We start from the raw sequence: 21,741 nt of genomic DNA, 5'->3' as shown, positions 1-21,741 counted from the left end.
TGAGACTATTCCCACCAGGAATGGGCCCTTTGGGGGATTAAACTCCACAGGGGTCCAGTGACAGAGATGACTGTCACAACAGAGAGTCCTCCGTGAGTATTTTGTCTATGTTTATCTGTGTTTTAAATTGACAGGGTTAATGCTTTTGAAAAAGTACTGGTTCAGTGGTTCGATTTTGCCTCCATCACCATATTCCCTTCCTCCTCTTTTGCTATCCATTGGTTACCAGCATTAAATGAATGGTCATTTCTTTCTTTAAAAAAATTTTTTTTTTTAATTTTTAATGTTTTATTTATTTCTGAGAGAGAGAGAGAGAGAGAGACAGTGTGAGCAGGGTAGGGTCAGAGAGAGAGAGGGAGACACAGAATGGGAAACAGGCTCCAGGCTCTCAGCTGGCTGTTAGCACAGAGCCCAACATGGGGCTCGAACCCACGAACCATGAGATCAGGACCTGGGCCAAAGTCGGACACCTAACTGACTGAGCCACCAGGTGCCCCACGAATGGTCATTTCAAAGGTGTTCTGTGTTCCTTTGAAATGAAATTCTGCAAGAAGCAAAGAGAAATAAACTGTGTTCATGCCAGGCCTCAACATTTTGCTCCAGAGATGATACTGCATCTCTGTGTTTTCCCCTTTTATGAAAACTTTACCCAGACCAAAATAAGACATTCTACTTGTATGTAGGAAAAACACTTTTACCACCAGGAAGTAAAACGGAGTTGGTGGGAATTTAAAGCAGACACAGGTGTACTAACAGTTCAAAAAGGAATCCAATCAAATGACCTCTAGAATTTGAGTTTCCTGAAAGGCTTTGAATATTGTTAGGCTGCTCGGAAGACTTAAGGAAACCATGCTGTGGATATATCCAGACTGGAATCCCCTAGCTTCTCATCCCTCTCCTCCCAGTATTAAATCATATCACTGGACATTGGCAAATCACTTTTAGAGGCAACTAAATGAAGGAATTAATGGAATTATGGGTAAAAGAGGAACAAAGTCAAAAAAAAAAAATCCCCTTAGGTTGTCCTATTGCCCATCAAAGGAAACAAAGTCACGGATATATAAGTCATCAAGATTTTTTAGGATATGTAAGGTTAAACTTTACCTTTTTAACCATTAAAAGATCTTGAATTCAATGCCATTGAAAATCTCTTTATAAGAAACGAAATACCTCTCCTTTCCCACTTTCTCCTCTTTCCATTTAAAGGGGGAACTGATTATAAAATTTTAGAAGAAAATCCAACTAACCATTAGCTCAAAAAGATCATAGTTCTGCAGCTTCATTACCGATTTTCTAATTAATCTTGTTATGCAAGTCAGTACTTATGTAATATTTTTGGAGGGTGTGATACCATACACAATGAAGTTTTTACAGAGAGAATGATAGTGAGGAAGACAAAATGTTCTCAATCACAACACTGAGGATATTTTCATTATGAAGGGTTAGTTACTTGTTATTGTAGGTGAGATCATAGGTCTCATCCCATACAAGCACTGGCTGAGCCTGAATCCTCTGTTTTTATAGGAAAATGATACAAAATATGCAAACATATGCCATATTCAAAGAACCCATTTACTATGGCCACATATCATCCTAATAAAAGTGACATGTCTTACTTTAAACCATTGAGTGATAAGCTTTAATAGTAAAAGTATAGAGAGACATCTAATTCATATAATTTGCTAATTCCTATAATAATAATGATGATGAGTGAAAGTGCAGATTATCATTGGTCTTTTAGATCTCATGTGTAGGGTTGTGGTGAGAGGGGCAGATCATTTTCTTCATCAGACACTAGCTCACTACGGAAGGACGGGGAGGTCATTTCTGGGAATTCTCTGTTCTCGAAGACGGATTCTGTTGCTCAAACAGCAAGCTCACGGGTTCTAAATTCTACCATCGTACTCACTAACTGTGCTTTTAAAAACTTCTAATAGAATAGTTTTAATCCCTAAGCGAGTAAAAAAAGATAAGCTATGGTAAACTTTTAGATTGTTTCTTTATTAAATAAATTATTAAGATAATAGATTGTCCAAACATTCAAACTGTTTTCTTTTTCTATGTCACTAGGTTTATCTGGCAGGTCATTTTCTTTAACATTTAAATAACGTGCACACGACCACTGACTGAGAAGCATGAGGCTGAGTGGGGAGATTTCTAGGCAGCAAAACCAGATGTTATTTCTAGGTAAGACAGCAGCTTTATACCATTGCAGCTGCTTCAGTAAACCTGAGATTATTGAGAGGGAACCCCCTCAACTATTCAAAAGTAAGCCATTGATGGAATCATCTTAGAAAGCAGAATTTAGCTCCTTTACTTGTCTCTTTTTAAGCTTTTCTGTTTGCTTGTTTACATAGTGATGGTAAAGTGACTTACTTTGTGCTAATTAAAATATAACTATTTGAGAAAAATTAACTTAACAAAAGGGTCATTTTCCCCCTGTCCAATTGGAATAAATAGAATTTTAAGCCAAGAAATTTAAAATAAAAATAGAGTTAGCACTGAGAAAGCTATTTAGGACAAATTTAGATGGTTCTGTTAAGAAATTCTCTCAAAACGACTTTAGCTTTTCCTCATCTACTTTTCACAGAAGTTAGCCTTGATATCGTATGACTTGTTGTATGTTTTTAAAAACTATGTTCTGTGGAACATAGATCAATTTTGTAAACAATTTGCAACAATGCTGTGAACATTTGGGCACATAACTTCAAGTTAAGATACCTCTGTTATTAAAATCCATTAAAACGTTACATCTTTATTTTATTACTGTATTATTATTTTACTAAATTGCTTCCCTTTGGTTTACTAACCCGTGCGGTTGTTTGCTTTGGGAGAATGATAAGAATTTATTTAAAGAATTGTTCATTGTGTTCTAGATAAAAACAGAACAAAACAAAACAAAACTTGTCTTTGATGTTCTGAAATCCCCAGAAGTTTAAGAAACATGCCTTAAATAAGCAAATCAGCTACGTGCCACTCAATCGGTACTTGCGGAATGAATTTAAGTGCTTAACGTGGAGAAGACAGGTCTTTCTTAAACATTTACATTCCAAGTTTATTTTGAGGGCTGGCTAGACCTACATGGTGACGTCATGGGAAACATTCTCTTTCTCATGGGGACAGAAAGAAAAGAGTCCACAAGTAAGGCTCTGTTATCAAGCGGGTGGGTGAGATGAACAGGTAAATTCAGTCCCAGCACCGTCCATCCACAATGAAGTGGAAGCATGACAATGACCACCGTAGGTCAGAAAGACTGGTTTAGAAATAGGGTCACTGCAGAGACACTCCTCAAAATGATCCCTTCGTCGAAAATACATTAACATGATCAGAAAATACCCGTGAAAAAGAAAACAATATAAAAATCGACTTTTTTTTTGAGACAATAGAAGCAAGGCTCATGGATATATACCTAAGTTTAGAGATCACTACTAATGCTCAAAACAATGTCTGTTTCATGTCCTTAGAAAATTAAAAATGGTGCTTCGTATATAAAGGGTCCATCAGGTAAGCCGCAGAAAGAGGCAGCTGCCGATGGGCAGGTTACAGAATCAGTCCCTACATCTCAGCCGTGACAAAGCATGGGGTTCTTTTCTTTTCCATCGACTTCATTTCAGGTTTAACAGAAGGAAAGCCATAGATGCACAATACTGTAATCTGGAAGCTTATGTAAGGCAGCAAAAAGCATCACCCTAGATTGAACAGACTAAGTAAGGTCCACTTTTGGCCACACTAGCAACCAGCTAGAGCCAACAGCATTTTGCCACACAAGATATAAAAGCAAAGATCCACAGCAAGGGAGGCGAGGGAGAAGTCAGCGACGTGGTGACGTGTGACTACATTATAGGAACACACTACAAAATAAAACCCCCGGTACCACTGGGTTCAATTCCAGTCAAGTGAATTAAGGCTACTAGATAACTGGCTGATGTGAAGAGTCCATTCCAATCGAGCAGTAAGAAATTGATTCACTCTCGAAGACACAAGGAAAGGTTTAGAGGAAAGGCAAGTCCTTGGAAAGAATGAAGCACACACATGCACGTTGTCTCCCAGGTGAGGAAACTGGAGAAAAATGAGAGGGGGGAAAAATAAGAGAGATCAAAGCAATCCAACTGCAAGGCAAGGCAGGTGTTTGCTTCCAGTTCACAGTATTGCAGTTAGTGGTACAGTGAGGTCTACGGAAGTGGTGGAGAGCACAGAGGCTGCCCAGAAGAAAAGGGAAGAAACGAGTGGTCACATGACAACACAGCATTGACAGCGCTTTTTCTTTTGGGTACCTGGGGCTGGCTCCGTGGCCAGGCTCTCTTCCTTCCCTTCTGGGGATGAGGGCTCTGTGGTGTCTGAGACTGGCCTCCCGGACACAAGCTCTGCTGCATTCCCATCGATAGTGGACACGTCCGTCACGGTCTTCTCCCTCAATGACTTCTCATCGTCTTCGTCAATGAGGACCAACTCAGCCTTGATGGTTTCATCATAGCCTAGCACCTTCTTAGTCTCCTCTTCGTCCTCGATATTTTGGTAGCCCATGAAAATCATGGTGACTGGCTGATCCAAGTTTGCCTCCGGCCCTTCCGTGCTGGGAGCTGGGGCCTGCTGCCCTGGGGTCCCGGAAGAATGATCTTTCCTAGACTTATGTATCATTTCTAACTTGGCTTCTTTGCAGAGCATGTGTTCCTTAGGGTGGCTGAGGCTCCCGTCCGCCATCACAGTTCTTTCTGACACGTGCCCTCCTCTGAAGCTTGATTGTCCCGCCTTCTGAATAAGCTCTTCTACATCCTTTGAGCTTAATTTGTGCACTCCATTTTCTACTACAGTGCCTCCTGAATGCACCTCATACACTACTTTGGTACCGTCATCATAGACTTTGACTCCTCTCTGATGGACCCCCTCTGGGCCAATGGTGGATGTAGAGAGAATCTTGGTCTCTCCTGTTTGTTTGTCTTTCTCCACATTAATTTCCATGGCGTACACAGCTTGAATGAAAACAAGAGAAAGGAAGTGCATGTTACAACAAAAAAAGCCAGTGAATGGTTAATTGCCAAACAGACAAAAAAAAAAGGTTTTGTGCCCTTTCTAGTCTAACTGCCAAGCATCTTGAGTGTTAGAGTTGAGGGCACATTGTGGACAGAGGTGGTTATGTATGTATTTTAACACAGCAGCTTAAGGCCCTGGGAAGCCAGATGTACAGAGTTACCATGTCTCAGTGGCACTTCTAAGAAGATCTGCTAAAATAAGGCCACAAGCGACTGTTTGGATCCAATGCATTGAACTGCAGGGAGGCTGGTAACATGCAAGTTTACGTTGATTGGGAGCTTACACTAGTCTTACAGACAATTTTAAAGGCCCTAGTTGAGAAGTACCATAATTCCAAAACCTCACATCTTTTGTTAACTCTCTCACCAAGCGTTCTACTATTTTTTCCTGCATTTCCTCTTACTGCTAATGGAGAATATGCAAAGGATTTTGCAGGTGGGACCTGGCTATCTTCCACTGTACCGTAAAATAGGGTATTTGTAGGAAGTGAAGGTACAAAAGCAGTCAGATTACATGCTCTGAGAGTACTTCAATCGCTTAGTTAGCTTTCTGAAACAAGAACCAGAAAAAGAACAAGACAGGGGTAGTATCATCCTGTGACACTGGAATTTGACACTGATCACAGAAGGCCCTTTCTTCTGCCATGTACGCAGCGCCAGGTCCCTGTGATCCTGCCCCACACGCCATCCATCCGCTTCTTTCTCTTCTGCCACTACTCAATGTGACACATGACTTCTGCTTCCCTAGACTATGGGAAGGGCTTCCTACCCACTCTTTCCATCCAGACCAGCCCTCTCCAGCTCATCCAAACTCCTGCCACCAATCTGGGGCTCTAAGGACCTGCTCTTCCCTGTTCTCATCTTGTGTGACACTCCGTAGTTTCAAATCTGTTACCTGGGAGGCTCCCTAAGAGGCACACGTTCTGGATGCTAGGAAACCGAGCATTGGTCCCATAAAGCCAACTGTCCCCAGGCACCATTTCCCCAGATGACCCATAGATACTTCAACCTCCACAGCTTCGAAACTGAATCCACCTTCTCTGAACACTCCTCAGTCTTGGTTTTACATAATACCAGCACTGTACAGTCTCTCAAGCGAGAAGCATCAGAATCACTCCCGATTCGTCCTTTTCTTCCTAACTTCTTCCACAGCCAAACAACCGCTGTAAGCAATTTATTCAATTTCACACTCCTCCCTGTATACCTTCTCACCACTGCCTCTGCTGCCACTGCCTCAGGTCAGGCCCCCCTTCTGCTCTCTGCATGACAGCTTTGCCTAAGTTCACCTGTCACTGCTCACAGCAGGGGGCAGAGGTAGCCCAAGGTTTGTTTCCGTGTGTCCAGTGGAGAAAAGAATGGGTTTTTATATTTTAAAATATTATTAAAGGAAGAGGAAGGAAGGAAGGAAGGAAGGAAGGAAGGAAGGAAGGAAGGAAGGAAGGAAAGGAAAGAAAGAGAATTTAAGAAAGAGAAAAGGAAAAAAAAGAAAGAAGAATATGTGATAGGGACCATATTGTGCTCCACAACGTCTGAAATATTTACAATCAGGCCATTTGTAGAAAAAGTCTGCGCACCAGGCTAGCCTATACTCCATCCTGCCTAGGGCACCTTCTCCACAAACCCTGTGTTGGTTCCTTGTGTCTCTGTAGGGTACATGCCAAACCCCTTAGCTTGGCATATAATGCCCTTCGGAATTTGTCTGCAACTTCCTTTCAAGGCTTGCCTCACAGCCCCTCTCATTCCACGTACACCCCGGCCATAGCAAATTTCTCACTATTCCCAGAACTTAACACCCTTCCCTGCCTGCTGTCTCCCTGCCCCGCCTGCCTCTCCCATGTGGCATCTCTGCTTATGAGTCCCTACCTCTCTCCGAATAACTACAAGCTCCTCAACTATGTTAAGAAGATCCAAATAAGAGTTCACCTGCATGTTTGATGGCTCCTTTTTCCTCTAGCACAATCCATTAACACCATCCCACACCTCAACTCTTTCTGCTTTTGTTAAGATTTCCTTCTTTTGAAATGTCCTTCTTTTAAGTTTCTATACATCCAAATATGACCCATCCATCCATCAATGCCCAGTCAGCTGTCCCCTCTTCCAGAGGTTTCTTTGACTCTTCCATCTCTAAGGCGTCCCTCTCTCTCTTTTTAACTTATTTTTTTTAAGTAATCTCTACCCCCAAAACGGGGGGCAAACTCACAACCCCCAGATCAAGAGTCCCACACTCCTGCAACTCAGTCAGCCACTGCCCCTTCTCGCTCTTCTTGAGATTCTCTGAACATTTCTAAACCTCTCTGAAGGTGCTTCACACTTTCCACTCAGTAGTATAAGTATTTGTGGGAATGTTTTATTAGCTCCACAGATTTTTAGGATCCCTAAAGGCTAGTGTTTTGCCTGACATCTTTCTATGATTCCCCCCACCCCAAAAGCACCTACCTTGTAGCCTTTTGTAAAGAAGGTACCCGATATACACACCTGTGAAACAAACACTACTAATTGAAAAGTCTACCTTAGTTGCCTTCATCTAGTCACAAATACTTTGTATAACACGACACCCATGAAAAGGTACACACAGTAATTAATGTTTGAACTGGTTCAGAAAACAGCAATGATACTGTTCCATCTGCTTGGGTAATAAGATACAGTCTGTTCACAGTTCACACTTAACTAAAAAGATTGTGAAGCCAGATCCGATGCTTGATTTTCATCATGTCCATTTTGAAAGTTTCACTTATTCAGCACAAAGATCTTGAGTTTCCTTCAGGGACACAGTGAGAGGCCAACCGATCTTTGTCATTTCAGAAGCACATGGGCTCACACAATGATGGTGATGTCAAGAGAAATATTTGTCTCAGTTATTTCCTGATTTTCCACAAAGCGTGTCACCAGAGAAACAGAATAGGCACTTAAAATTCTGCATCGACTCCAAAACCTGTTCTTTCAATATCACACTTATATTAAAAAAGCACCGTTTGGGGTTAAATCGTTATATCCTATTATTATTCAAACACTCACGGGACATACTTGTAAATAAGGATGATACTAATGACTGCCAATTATAGGTACAATCCATCCAGTAATATGTGAACAAAATGACACCTTGATCTGTAATCACTACAGAATATGGAACAAAACATTCTTACATCCATATATGATCGGATACAAATTATTAACACGGGAATCTTTAGAGATGTCTTCTTCTTTTGCCCACCAGTGAGAATGCTGTCATTGTTGGTCCAATCTTCCTCTCTCCATCATCTTAACCCCCAACCCTCATTTTGTCTTTGCCCGTTCCTGGAGTCAGAGACTGGACAGAAAGGGGGATTGAGGAGAAGTTCTGTGTTGAACAGCTAAGTAGACACACACACACAATAGAGTTGAGAAGGAAGGAATTCAGAAGGAGAGCGCATAAAAGCTGTGTGGGATATGGATAGAGAGGGAACACTTTTGTGGTGATGGAGGGGATATGTGGAGGGATGAAAAAGAAATGTGAGAAGTGCTTCTGGTGGGGATATGAGCTGGATTTCCTGTTTTTGGTAAAAACAGGTAAAGAACAGAGTTCCTTTTTAGTGTTTGATTTTCTTCTTGTTCTTGTGTGTGATTTTAAACTGTATTTTGCAAAATGTGCCATGGCTCTGGGACTGAGCCACACGTGGCCTGGTTTCCTTAGGGTTACACATTTATATCTGTATTTTCATGTTGCACACTGTTCTTTCAATATCTCTAGACTATGGGGGTGGAACACCTGAAGACATTTTGCTCATAAAATAAACTAAATATGTTTTGCCATAATATACAATATCCATCCATATTTTCTTCCCTCAGATAAAACAAGGCTTCAAAAGAAACAGATTTGTAGCTGGTTTTGTCAGGGGCTGGCCTCACATGCCTTGTCTGCATCTCCCTCCTTTTAGGAAGGGTGAACACTTTGAGAAGCTCTTGCTTACCACCAAAGCTTTGAATTCATGGATACACATATGAGCACATTATCAGACATTCAGAAAACCACGCAGGAGGCGTGAACGTTTATCTTAAATGTGTTGTTGAGGAGCAAGCCTCATTATTCGGCTCTAGTTCTCAGCCAATATTTCAAATGTGACCCAGGGCGGTAGGAAAATGAGACTTACATTTTAAATTTGACGTTTTATTTTTGATGCATGCACACAATTTAAACAACTCTCCTGTTTGCTACTGACACGTCGTGTTTACCAGAGACTTCTCGATTACATCATGTTCCCATGTCTAACCACAAAAAATGTCCACGACTCTTCCCTCCTCCTCCCTCAAGCTTCCCTGTGGCATGGGGACACAGATTGGTACAAGTCACGTACAGGTAGTGACGAGGGCTTAGTCAGCTCATTGAAAAAAACAAACAAACAAGGAAGGGGTGCCGCTGAGGGGAGGGGGCCTTGTGGGGAGCCCCTGAAAGAGATTTTGAGAGAGCCCCATGGACATACAAGAAAGTATGTGGAGAAAAGCTCTCTGAAATTTCCTGGAGGAGGGTTCTGGAGACAGAGAAAACAGAAAGGAGACAGTCTGATGATAGTACCAGGGACAAGCGGACTGAAATCTGGAAGTATGTTTTTACACAATGATAGACTTAATTACAGATTTCCCAACAGGACATACTGATGACAATAAGGTTGGAGAGTTTAAAGCATTTTTTGCGATTCTTTCCAAGAACCTAGACAGGGGAGTGAACAGATATTCATCTTGTCAGTGAAGAATGGGAACCAAAGTGGAGACTTTCCACAAAGGGATACAAGTGAATGATGGAATGGCACTTTGACGTTGGGCCTCTGCATTTGATTTATTAGGTCTTTGCTCCCCAGGGGCCCTCTGGTCAATAAGGAGAATCTTGAAGAGGCAGAGGCAGTCTAACAGGGGTTGATAATCCTAGGCTCCAGGTGTTGAAAACAGCCAGGTGTGGACTAGAAAGGAGGCCCCTGGGGAAGATACTTGCCTAAAAACCAGGGTGAGAGTGGGCTGTGAAGCTATTCTGGTCAGGGAGGCTATGGAGCCCAGAGACATGGGTCTGGGAAGCAGAGAATGCTGGATTCTGGTTCAAACTTATTCCCATGGCTCTATGTACTCTTTTGTTCCCAGTTACCTTCAGTTTTGGTGAAGAGAAGGCAGCTCTAAGGGCTATAGGGAGCCTAGGGAAAAGGATACAAAAGCACCTAACACAAGTGAGGTGTGGGGCGACCAACTACATGATTCCATTTTGGAAACAAGCCAAGAGCATACGAAACAAGACAGTGCATTCTGTGAGGATGGAAACCTTAATCGTGTCAAATCCCTTAACCTGGGCTTCTCCCAGCTCACTTGTTTTGACCCACTGTGATCAGTGGGAGGAGGTACAAGCCTGAAGGTCCACGTATAAATATAAAATGACACAGCCCATTGCCATTAGTCCGTAAGATGGGCGGTGTCGGGGAAAGGGAGGAAGACACTGGTTCTGAATTCCTATTGAGATGACACCCTATATTTGGACCTCATTTTTCCCATTTGTACAATAAAGGATATCCAGCTTTGATATCCTGTGTTGCTGTAAACAGCCTGTGTGGCTTGTGATCCAATGATGTATAAAGTACGTTAGGAGGGCAACAGACAGCCAGGACATGACTGTTACCCAGAAGTGAACATCCAGTCGCACACATCACACTGGGAATGTAGAAGAGAAACAATGCATATTCTTGGCTTACTGAGTGAATGCATATACATGCAATCTTTTCCTGTTTTCCTATGAGTATACATATATATAAATATACACTCATACCTTCTCTTGAGGATGGAAATACAAAACTGGCTATCATGATGGCAAAATAACAATGAAAATGAGGAAATTAATTCAGAGTGGATTTTCCCTCTCATCCCAACACTTAGGCAATCTCTAACTTCAAAAACCAGTAATCAAAAATTTCTTGGAATAATTGTGTTCTCAGGACACCTCAGTATTAACAAAACGAAGTCAGCAAAGTTGTGATGTCACGGATAACAAGAGCAAGAGCCAATTTCCTATATCTGAGTTTGCTTCTACCTTCTTGGTCAAGAAGGAGAGTTTTTAGTCTGAAAAGTGCCAGAAACAATATTGCTAAGAGGGAAATGAAGCCCAGATGAGTGGAGAAGATTGGAAAAAAAATAAACAAATAAAGCACCCAGGGATATAAAGGCTTTCAGTGCTTCAGACCCAGCGATGAGTTCTCTTATCGATAAATTTGTACTGGGTGGGGGGAGGGGTGCAGCGTGTCTGGGTGGCTCAGTCAGTTATACATCCAACTCTTGGTTTTGGCTCAGGTCATGATCTCATGGTTAGTGAATTCAAGTCCCACCCTAGGCTCCATGCTGACAGTGCAGAGCCTGCTTGGGTTTCTCTCTCTCCCCCTCTCTCTGCCTCTGCCTACCCCCCACCCGTTTGCTCCTTCTGTCTCTTTCTAAAAAATAAACTTAAAGAAAAAAAGAATTCTATACACTGGGAAAGGTGCTGGAGGCAGACATCTGAGGTTCTGATTTTCAAAAACAAGAAGGAAGGAATTATATAAACTATGTGGCAGTAGCTTGAGACCATGGCTGTCTAAACTCTGAAGTTCATTTTCAAAGAGCAGAGACCACCAAGAACCAGGAAGCATTCATCAGGCAGAAGATATACAGATTAATCTTGTTTTCTTTTTGTTCCAGTTCTTTAGACAATTTAGGCAAAGCCAGAGACACAGCACATCTGGATCATCATAAAGCCCCTTATATTCCTGTGATCGAGACACAAATATGTGCCTTGGGTGTTAAGACAATTGCCAGAACTTGTTACTCATTAAATGCCCGTGCCCCATACATGCCTACTTAGGGTTCTCAAGGGCCAGGAGACCCCGATGGTATGTCATAGGCCTCTGACTTTGGTTCCAACTGTGCAATGTTTTCATTAATGCAATGATGAAAAATAATGGAAGCTTGCTTTGCATATCTAGAGGATACCAAATAGAGACGAAAAGAGAGGTTGTGAGGCGCTACAATCAATAGCTATGAAGACCCCAACAACAGAGAAGAGAGTTTTCTACTTTCAAAACTGTTAAACCCTTTATTCAGATGGAAATCTGATGCAGAAATACAATATAAACCCAAGGACAGAGGAGCTGCTGTGTCTGAAGTGGGAGAGAACACTTGAGCCCTGACTCTCAAATCCCCTTACACCATTCCCTCCCCTACTTCCCAAGGAGGCTCCTCGGTGACCTCCATGGGGCTCCTGACACTTACAAGGGACAATCTAACGTGAAGAAATTTAACAGTCACATCAAACCTACAAAGGGCAGAAAGGTGCATAGCTCATCCTTACTTTTGCCTTTGAGATGATGAAATAAAGAATTTTGTAGGTTCTCTGAGCAGGTGAAGCAGTATGTGCACAATAAGGGGAAGCAGGCTACACATTTCAATGACAATGATTCTGGGACTATGACTACACGGGGTAAAGGGACTGAGGATGAAGAGTGGCACATGTCAAATGACTCTGAGGCTTTACTTTAGAACCTGAACCTGAAAGGCCATGGCACCAGCGAAGTGAGTCACATGGTCTGTGGCTTCATGCTCTGGGCTGGGGGGAGATCAGCCCACCCCAGAGTGCGTGGAGCAGCTCTGAGCACTGCATCTCAGGAAGACTAGAGACAAAGTGAGGGATGTTCAGAGGGGAGGGACAAGGATGGTAGAGGGGGGTCAAGGGAATGTAGAGTGGGGATCTGGGAAAGACCAGGAATGATAGTCATTTTCAAATAGTTAAAGGGAAATCAACTTAGGTTTGTTCTGAGTGGCTCTAGGAGGCAGGAGAAGAACCGATGGGTGGGAGATGGAGGCAGACAAATGATAGTTCCAGCAGAGAGGGAGGGCTTCCCAATGGTAAGAACCAATTACAATGGGCTGCCTGGAGGGAGACTAAGCTCCAATCACAGAGGTGTGTGGCTGTGGTCTGAGGATCTCTCTGCAGGGCTGCTATACCCTAGCTTCCATGTTGGATTGAAAAAGATGTCTCCTAATTCTAAAGGCAATGATGCTAAATAAATCCCCATTTATACAGAATCCTGAACTTCCCAAACTCCAAACAACCAGAATATTGAGTAATGACAAGTGACAAATATTAAAATGGCCCTGAGATTATACAAAATTTCCAAAAGGATGTTCATAAAGCAAGATGGATCAAATCTAGGAACAAGAATTCTAGTGGCGAGTGCCATTATTTGGTGTGCTATTCATGCTCTGTATAGTCACTATTGGCCATAACTGATCATGAATCTGGACACTCCATTCCAAAAACAGTCTAGACAAACAAGTTAACCACATCAAATGCGATTCCATCCACAATTCTGCTTGTATGTATTTCCAGTTAGATACATCTATGCAAATTCATTCCTTAGTCATAAACAAAAGTACACATAAACTTGTTTTTGAAGATTCTCATCCCATAATACCTTTTTTTTTGAAAATGCATTTGCCATTGGATCGTTACGTTTCTATAGCATCTTCAACCATGAAGGACACTAGGTTGTGACACTGTACGTATACCCAGAGACCCAGTACTACAATCACATTAACATTTTACTCTTGCACATTACACTGACTATTAATGCTACTCCAACCCTTCTTTATCCCTCTTAAAAATTAGTCCTCACACACCACCCCTACCCTCTCCCTGAGCTGATCCATTAGTTGGATCAAATCACCTGTCCTGTGAGGTCCAGGAACATGTTGTGGAAAGAGGCTAGGAAGCTGTTTACCCACACTTATTGGGAACTACCAACACCCAAGGCTCTAATAACAAGCAGAATGTATGTGACTGTTGAACAGTTTCTACCTTAGCTGATCTCAGAAGTGCTCCTTGGAGCATCTGAGAGCCTGTGGCTTAAATCACTGCCAGTGATTCCTTTACATCATACCTGCAGGCTGCAAGATCCGATTTATCAGTCCAGGGACATGTGGACCTGGCCAGGCTTTGACCAGACACCATTTAAGGTCCTACCCAAGTCTAGAACTCTGTAAGTCAGTACATAAAAGTGATATGCTAAGAGGTTTATGGAGACCCCCCATAGATATTTAGTCAGTGCACATGACAACTGCGTCAACACTTACTTGCCCTTCTGTTTTACTTTTCCATTAAAATAAGGAGAGACTATTTGCTTCACAAAATATCCAGGTTGGCCCCATAGAAAAGATTTTCTCTGGCTTAGAAGTCCATGATTATTTTGTTTTATGGAAAGTGTCATTATATGGTTAATTTTAGACATTAATTCACCTAGATTATGTAAAGCATAATCTCATGTCCATATCTGAATCCACCTACATTGTCACTGACTGTAGAACTTTGGCAATTCATTTTTTCATTTAGCCCCCTGGCCCTCAGTACATTTCTGTGTAGAGTGAAAAGATTCAAATGGATTTATTTCCATCAGTTCTGATTTCTGAGGCACATTCACATTGGATAAGGCAAAGCATAGCTCTCTATATACTTTATACTCATAAATGTATTATTTTTTTTTTGAAATTCACCGTTGTGAAAAGCATCAGTAGGAAACATACGTTCTTTAAGTTGCTACTTTTCCCCTGAGTATACCACAGTAGCTAAGAAATCATTCCAGAAACGGGGGCACTTGAAAGTTTATAATATGCAAGCAGCTAGATTCCCAAAGGATTTGCCAACATCCTCATACACTTTGAAGATAATTTCCACCCATATTCCATCATAGTTCATTTGATCTTGTACGTGTCTGATATGAAAAATAAAACCCCCTCCAGGCAGAGTCCAGCTCAACTTTGAGAATAAGGAGAGATACAAAGACCACAAGAAATAGACCTCACTAAAGTCAGAGGGGAAATGCCCTACACTTTCCTCAGTATTCCCTCCTATTCAGTCCTTAATTACATATTAGGGCCTACTGTCTATACTTTGTGGTCACTGTAAACTCTATGTCTGAGACTGGGCTGAGGACAGGGTCCCCTCTGGGAGGATATTTGGACATCCCTTATGATTAAAACTCAGAGAAATGCAAGCCCCAGGGCCAGTCCTGGCATCAAAACCAAATAGCTCCCCAGGACTTACCAGATGCTCTGCTAGTCCCGTCCTGCCCAGGTGATGGTTCTGCTGTTCGTGAACAGAGGATTGGCAGGTCGGGGAGCTGGGAGGAAATGTAATTTACTGCATCTGGTAGCAGAGAGCAGGGAATACAATTAGGCACAGTGTTGGGAGGCCCAGTGGGTTCACTGCCGAAACAGCAGCTCATCTGCCCTACATAATGGACCGCGGAGGCGGCCACTGAACAAGAGGATCAGGGTAAACAAAGACAAGCATTTGCCCAGTGATTGGTATTCAGCAGAGTAGCTGAGGTAGGAGGGATCCTGGCCAGAGAGTTCAAGCCCCAGGACTGCTGTATGTATTAAAAGATTCATCAGAAAGCTCTAGATCCCAAGAGTACAATGAATTCAGGAGGGAAAAGGGGGTTGGCTAGTGAGAGCCATTATCAACTTGGTAGAATTGACCAAATATGGGACATCAAACTAGAAATATGTCTTAAACAGTACTGGAAAATAGACTTAGGGCTCATTCCCTAAACTGCAAATATAGTTTCCGGTGCCTGATTCATTCAGAAGACCTGTTTTATAGACATTTAAAAAAAAAGTCCAAAACTCTAGAATTTATCCTACAATTTCAATACTTCAGGTTATGGTTTCAGCCAGGAAACTCTGAGATTCCAAATAACAACAGCCAGTGAATTCACCATTAGCCCCGTTGTAGGAAACATGGCCAAGAAAAGCAGGGAGGCCAGATCCCACTTGGGGGAACAACTTGATAAGCCCATTTTGGGAGGTGAGACCCAGAGGAGTATGAACCTCAGCAAGCATGTCAAGGAGGAGAGCAGGAAACCACTGGAGGTGAGACAAAGGAGAAGAATTTGTGTATCTCCTAGAGAGAAGTGGGAAAGGGAAAGGCAGGAACATTCTAGATAACTGGGCTCTATGTGATATGATTCCTTCCTTGTGTCAGGACCGAGTCCCAGAATTCTGGAATGCCAATCACTCCTCAGAGATCCCTCTAGCTGCTTACTGCCATCTCTACTGAATCTCTCCCCAGTCACCCCAGATTCAGCATGTCCCATACAGAACTCCCACCTGTGTTCATTTGCTGCCTTTCCTGTACTCTGTATCTCAGCTGAAAGGTGCCACAATTCACGCAGGATCCTGGCATTGCCCTGAACACCCCCTCTCGGTGCCCAGGAGCCCCTAGCCTCTACCTCCTTCACATCTCTTACATCAGTCTCATCCTCTGTATCCCCACTGATATCGCCTTTGTTCTGTCAGATTTCATTTTTCCTTTTTACATTTCATGCTGGAAAGGACCATGGGCAGACACTAGATTAGGATGAGGATTAGGATCAGTTCAATTCTGCATCAACTAGACCATTTGCTGACTCGCGTGTGAGTATTGACAATCCAGAATGTGCTGATATTAGAACGTTGTATTTTGAGGAACACACTCTGTGGGTAGGGGAGGGGTGGAGTTTCACTAAGGGAATGGATTTTTCCATAGCCACCATTTGGGGAGAAGGAATAGGACCTCAGGAGTAGGCGGGCAGGCCGTTTAAGTGACCATCTCTCTAAGGCCTTATGTGTGCTGGAGAGTAGGTCCTGGGTTGGACAGTCATTGTTGAGGGCCTCTGCTGCAAGGAAGAAACCTAAAGGTACCTAGGCCTTTGAGATGATGGAGGGGATTGGGAGGCAGCCATGAGGCAGCCTGTGGGCACCCCCTGAAGACAGGCCCGGTTTGAGTCAAAGGTTCTGAATGTGGCCACATGTCTGAGGTTGCATATTGGGTCTCTATTACTCCTGAACTTAGGTTACTCTCATTGTGGGGAGCTGTGGGAAGAGTCTGGGCCCCAAACCAGCACAACGCACGAACAGAAGAGAGCAGAGGCTTGAGATACGCTGATCCTGGGTGTGTAGGGGTAGACTGCTAACAGCAGCCCAGGGAAGACTGGAGCAGCAGTGTGTGGCTAGAGGGGCAGTTCAGGGGACGAGGGATGACCAGAGAAGATCTGCAAGGCTTGTGAGTTTTCCCTGAGGATTTCCAGAAATCTGTGGATTGAGATCTCAGTAAATCTGACTTTCTGCAGTCAAATGAGATGAAGAGTCAAGCCATTAGGAGCAGGTGAAGACCCACAGACTGGTCACATGTGTGTCTATACATTCTATGCTAAATATAGAGTTTCTGGAGCATCTCTGAAACTGAGAAAGTTTTAGCAGCCAGAAACTAAAGGTGCTTGCAGGCAGGGCGCGCCTGTATCAGAAAGAGCACGGGATTCCGGGGCTTATGTCTCAGCCTCCACAGGAGGGAGTTCCTAGCCTCGAAGTGAGTTGGGGCTGGAGTCACCTTTGCCCACTGTTCCCTGGCTACAAGCTTGAGGCCTACAGCTCTTGGAGAGCTGGGGTTACGCGCTTCTGCCGAGATGAGGGGGTGGTGAGGGGTGGGGCATGAAAAGAAGAACACAGCAGCCCCCTCAATATATCATTAAGTCGTTAACCCAAAGCCATGTATCCGAGAGGTGGCTGAGAGACCAGCACAAAGAAGAATTAACAGGATCTCCCAAGCCTCCACGGGAAGAATTTCTTCACATGGCCTCAGTCTGTAAACTGCCCTTTTCCTGTCAAGGTCAACATGGTCTATCATCCAAGAAGGTAAAGAATGGCCATTACCACTGCAGAAATGTAAGATGAGTGCTTCTTATTAGTTCCAGCACTGCTGAAATATTACTACAGCTATAAAGAATATGAAATAGCCAAAGCTAGAGAAAACTGATGAACACTCTCCTGAAAACACGATTTATAGTCACCTAAGGACACACTGGGATTTCCCAGCAATTGGTATGAAGGTGTTGATACAGGGATGGCTTCCGGCCACCACAGACTCAGACAGGATGAAAACCTAAGAAGATCAGTATCATACAGCAAGGGTGGAGATAGGCACAGGACACACATTTTACCCTGCCGATTCTGGCTCAGTGTCTCAGTGTGTGAAGAATAGTTAGCACAGGATACATACTATATGCAAATTATAGTTACACAAGACACTATGCCTCTTTAAGGCAGTAACAACAAACATATCCAACTGATGAAGACTCTGCTATATACCAAGTGTGCGTACGAGATGGGGAGGAAGTCAGGTGGGGGTCAGAATGTATATGGCCTGGGGATTCTACTCAAGATCGGAATACATGGCTCGTGATTGCCAGGACCACTATGCAATCTGAAGCCATTGGGGATCCAGTAGTGCTGTCCCTTTATTTCCTGTGACACACATAGGGTGACATGCCCAGGTGACCTGAGGTGGGGTCATTACACATGCACACACATCCATCTCCTAAGCATCTCGTTAAACTAAGAATGCTTCTGTTCATTATGGGCAGCCTCTTGTACAGTTATATAATTCTAGTTGGCCTTGGATTCCATAATCAGCCTTTCAGAAGTAGGGTATCTTTCTTAAGGCATTATTATTTTTAGTAATTTTGTGTTACTTCTTAGTAACAACAGGTGGTTGAGTCTAAGAGTGGTCTTGGCAACTTTGAAATCAAGGGGCCTTTGAAACCAAAGAATGAAAAAATAATCAGACACTCCAGAGTCCCTCAGCTGGACGTGATTTGGTTTTTACTCTCAGTCCACAGTGTGAGTTGAACATTGACCGCATTCTTGGAAGGACATGTTCCCTCCTTCAAAGTTCCTTCTTTGCCATTAGGTGTGGTGCAACGGAAAGGGACCCCCAGACTTACTTAGAACCAGAGATGGCGGGACCCATCATTGTGGGTGACAGGTAAGACCACAAAAACCTTTTCCTGGCCATTCCTTAGGATCCCTAAGATTTTTGTATCCTTGAGCCTGAGATCAACCTTGTCAAAAAGTGAGTGAGGACAGAGTAATAATGGCAATTTTCTCTGGAGGCTCTTTTTAGTCATGATCAGGTTTCTTCCCACCTCCATAAACCAGTTAGGGGAACAGATGCAAATAGTAGGAAGTTAATGGAGGAGGAAATGAAAGAAACTCAGGTTGAAAATGAAAGACACAGTAGCATGGCTTCAGTTTTGCTTGTTACCAAGTCATGGGCTATGGGGGTCTCCATGCCCCACTCAGCCTTCCCAGAGACATGACATTCAGACTTCTTCCCTCCCCTAAGTATAGATAAAAGTCTAGGAAAGATCCTGGTTCGAGAAGGAAGAGAAAAAAAGAAGTAAAAGCATGAAAGGTCAATGTGTACCCTCCCGGTATGCAGGTATCTGTGGGTCAATGTCCCACAGCCCCACTCCAATCTGACACTTAAAGCATTATTCTGGTTATGCACACTGTGCCAGGCCTCTCCTAGCACTAGGGAAGCCCACTCTGCTTCCCATGCAGCCACCCTCTATTCCCCCAAAGAGACAAGGCTAGCTCCTCAGTCCATGCTCTATCCCCACAGCACAGAACAAGAACTCCAATTTGGCTACACCCTAGAGAAGACTCTAGAATGTTCTAGGTCTTCCTCCTGGAGTCCCTGTGGGTTTGGCCCAGGAACATGAGGTTTAATTTACTACCTACCCAAAGATCACCCAGGGGCCAAACGTCCAGACTCCCTGCATTTTATTTGCTAGAAACCACACCCTCCCCAAATCAAATAAAATAACACAATACTTTTTTTTTTTTTTGGCTAAAGTCAGTTTTATCCTTAGTGCAAATATCTTTGCTAATCCAGAAAAATACATTACCCATCTCTGCATTTTTAAAAATCTTTTCCCTGATACTTGCAAATGACATGGGGAGAACCCTGATGCTAATTCTCATCCTGGCTCCTGCTCACCTGCACAGTTTAGAGGTTGGCTGTATAAGAACCAGGTGAGCAGAGCATCCCATCCTTCTGACGAGTCCTGGCCTTTGAAAGCAGGCCTAGCTGAGGGCCACAGTGAAAGCGATAATGGAGTGGTTTTCATGAACTTGTAGCTCAAGTTTGGGGAGCAAGGTGAAGGAAGAAGCACACAACCTTCAACCTTCACACAAAGCGAAGCACACAACCTCAAGTTCCCATGACCACAGGTAAGGAGAGCAGAGGTCAGGGGCAAGGAAGGGAAGGAAGGCAGAAGGAAGGCCCACTCCTGCCAAGATGGGTTCAGGAAGCCAGGGCCCTGCTCCCACCCTTCATGTGCTCAAGGCCGGCTTAGGCCACAGAGGGAGGGACATTCTGCCCAGCCCTGTTACCCTGGAGAAATGCCCCGTTTTCTGATTCAAAACAAAAACCCAGAGGCCTTAGAAACGTTTCCTGAACACCAGATGATGGCCTTCTGATGTGTGCTGTGACCTGGAGACCTCGCCACAAACGGGATCTTTCCTGCCTGGGATCTGGTCCCGATGTTAGCACTCTTTGCTGAACACCTTTCCAGAAAGGTCCACGCAGTGAACCTTGAGGACCAAATGGGAAGAGGATGAGCCAGGCCAACTGTATAAAACTAGAAACATTGAGTCGGGAAACAGTCCTTGAAGAAGAGAGGCAGACAAGTCTTGGGATGTGCATCTGCTCGGTGCCCTTTACAGGGTGCCGTTCCTCCTCTCTGACGTCTTTACCCGCCAACACATCACATCTCCCGGTGAGTCTGTGTCCACAGAACCCACTAACTGAGTGGGCTAAGATACTGCTCTAGAGTGGGGGCAGAGAGCACTTACACTTACCTCCATCCGCACTGGAGAAGCTCTGTGGAAACAAAAGCAGGGCAGTGTGTCACCACACGTGTGGGGGCACGACCCCTCATCCACTAACCTGTCTTCCCCACCCCCACCCCAGGGCCAGAATTTGACTGTGGTGGGTAAACCCAATGCTTTCCTTTCTTCTGGGAAGTTTGTTGGGGATCCTGAAATTTAATGGAATGTTTTATCATTCCCAGCCTATACTGAATTTCTCCCAGTACGGATTCATGTTGATTATCCAGCAAAAACCCTTGGTTGTGTTGAAAGGTGACATCAGAAAACCCCATCTTAAAATCAATGTGATTAGATAGTTTCTTCAGTCTGGGTACCTGGGTTATAAAATAGAAGGAAGGTCCTGAGACATAAGAGACTCTTGGCTTTATGAGTTCTCTCCTCTGTGCTACACAGCAGCTATGTTCAGAGTATTTACATTCTGGGTATTTGCAATTCATGTCCACTTGATATGGTTTTGCCTCTGGCCTTTTTATAAAGGAGAGACTTAAATGAAGGCCGTAAGGAGCAGGTCTAGTCTGCTTAATAAGAATTGGCTTTAGAATTCTGAAGTCCAAGGGGAGTTGACATTTTCGGCATGAGGCGCATGAGGGGTTTGGACAATAGGTAGATGGGGTTAATTTAATGACTCTCTTTTGTGCGTCCCCACACACCAGGTGGTCCCACACCCGAAAATGGGCTGCTCTCAGTGTCAGAGACGACACTGGCGGTCACACACTGCACCTCATTTGACGGGGCGTGTGGCTCAGACGGTTTATCAATCCTAACTGGCCCTATCTGCACTGGGCTAACTCGCTAGTGCTTACTTCCCCGTGAATAAAATTCAGAGAAACCCCACTTGTTTTCTGTACCTTCTGAAAGTCCTTGAAGGATTTCTCCGTCTCCTTCAGTTTCTCTAAGATGATTTGCTCTTTGGCAGATATCTGGGACTCTTCGCTTTCTAGCGCTTGTATTTCCTGCTCCAGCCTGG

The 21,741-nt window shown here is 43.6% G+C and overlaps 1 protein-coding gene across 2 annotated transcripts in view; it reads right to left on the bottom strand.

The window, feature by feature from the left end:
- Positions 1 to 4,230: 4,230 nt before the first annotated feature.
- LOC144236230 (paralemmin-1-like) overlaps positions 4,231 to 21,741 on the bottom strand; it is a 136,746-nt gene continuing 119,235 nt past the window's right edge. The window contains exons 4-7 of one of the 2 annotated variants that reach the window (XM_077769849.1): positions 21,623 to 21,737; positions 20,745 to 20,766; positions 15,106 to 15,207; positions 4,231 to 4,970 (exon numbers count right to left, since the gene is read on the bottom strand). In XM_077769849.1, coding sequence (XP_077625975.1) covers positions 4,231 to 4,970; positions 15,106 to 15,207; positions 20,745 to 20,766; positions 21,623 to 21,737 — 979 coding nt within the window. The remainder of the gene's footprint in view (positions 4,971 to 15,105; positions 15,208 to 20,744; positions 20,767 to 21,622; positions 21,738 to 21,741) is intronic. The other variant, XM_077769850.1, reaches the window with a different exon arrangement.

The sequence above is a fragment of the Crocuta crocuta genome, unplaced genomic scaffold (genome assembly GCF_008692635.1).
Source record: "Crocuta crocuta isolate KB4526 unplaced genomic scaffold, BGI_CrCroc_1.0 scaffold95, whole genome shotgun sequence".
NCBI classification, from domain to species: Eukaryota; Metazoa; Chordata; class Mammalia; order Carnivora; family Hyaenidae; genus Crocuta; species Crocuta crocuta.
This window is presented reverse-complemented; position numbering and strand designations above follow the sequence as displayed.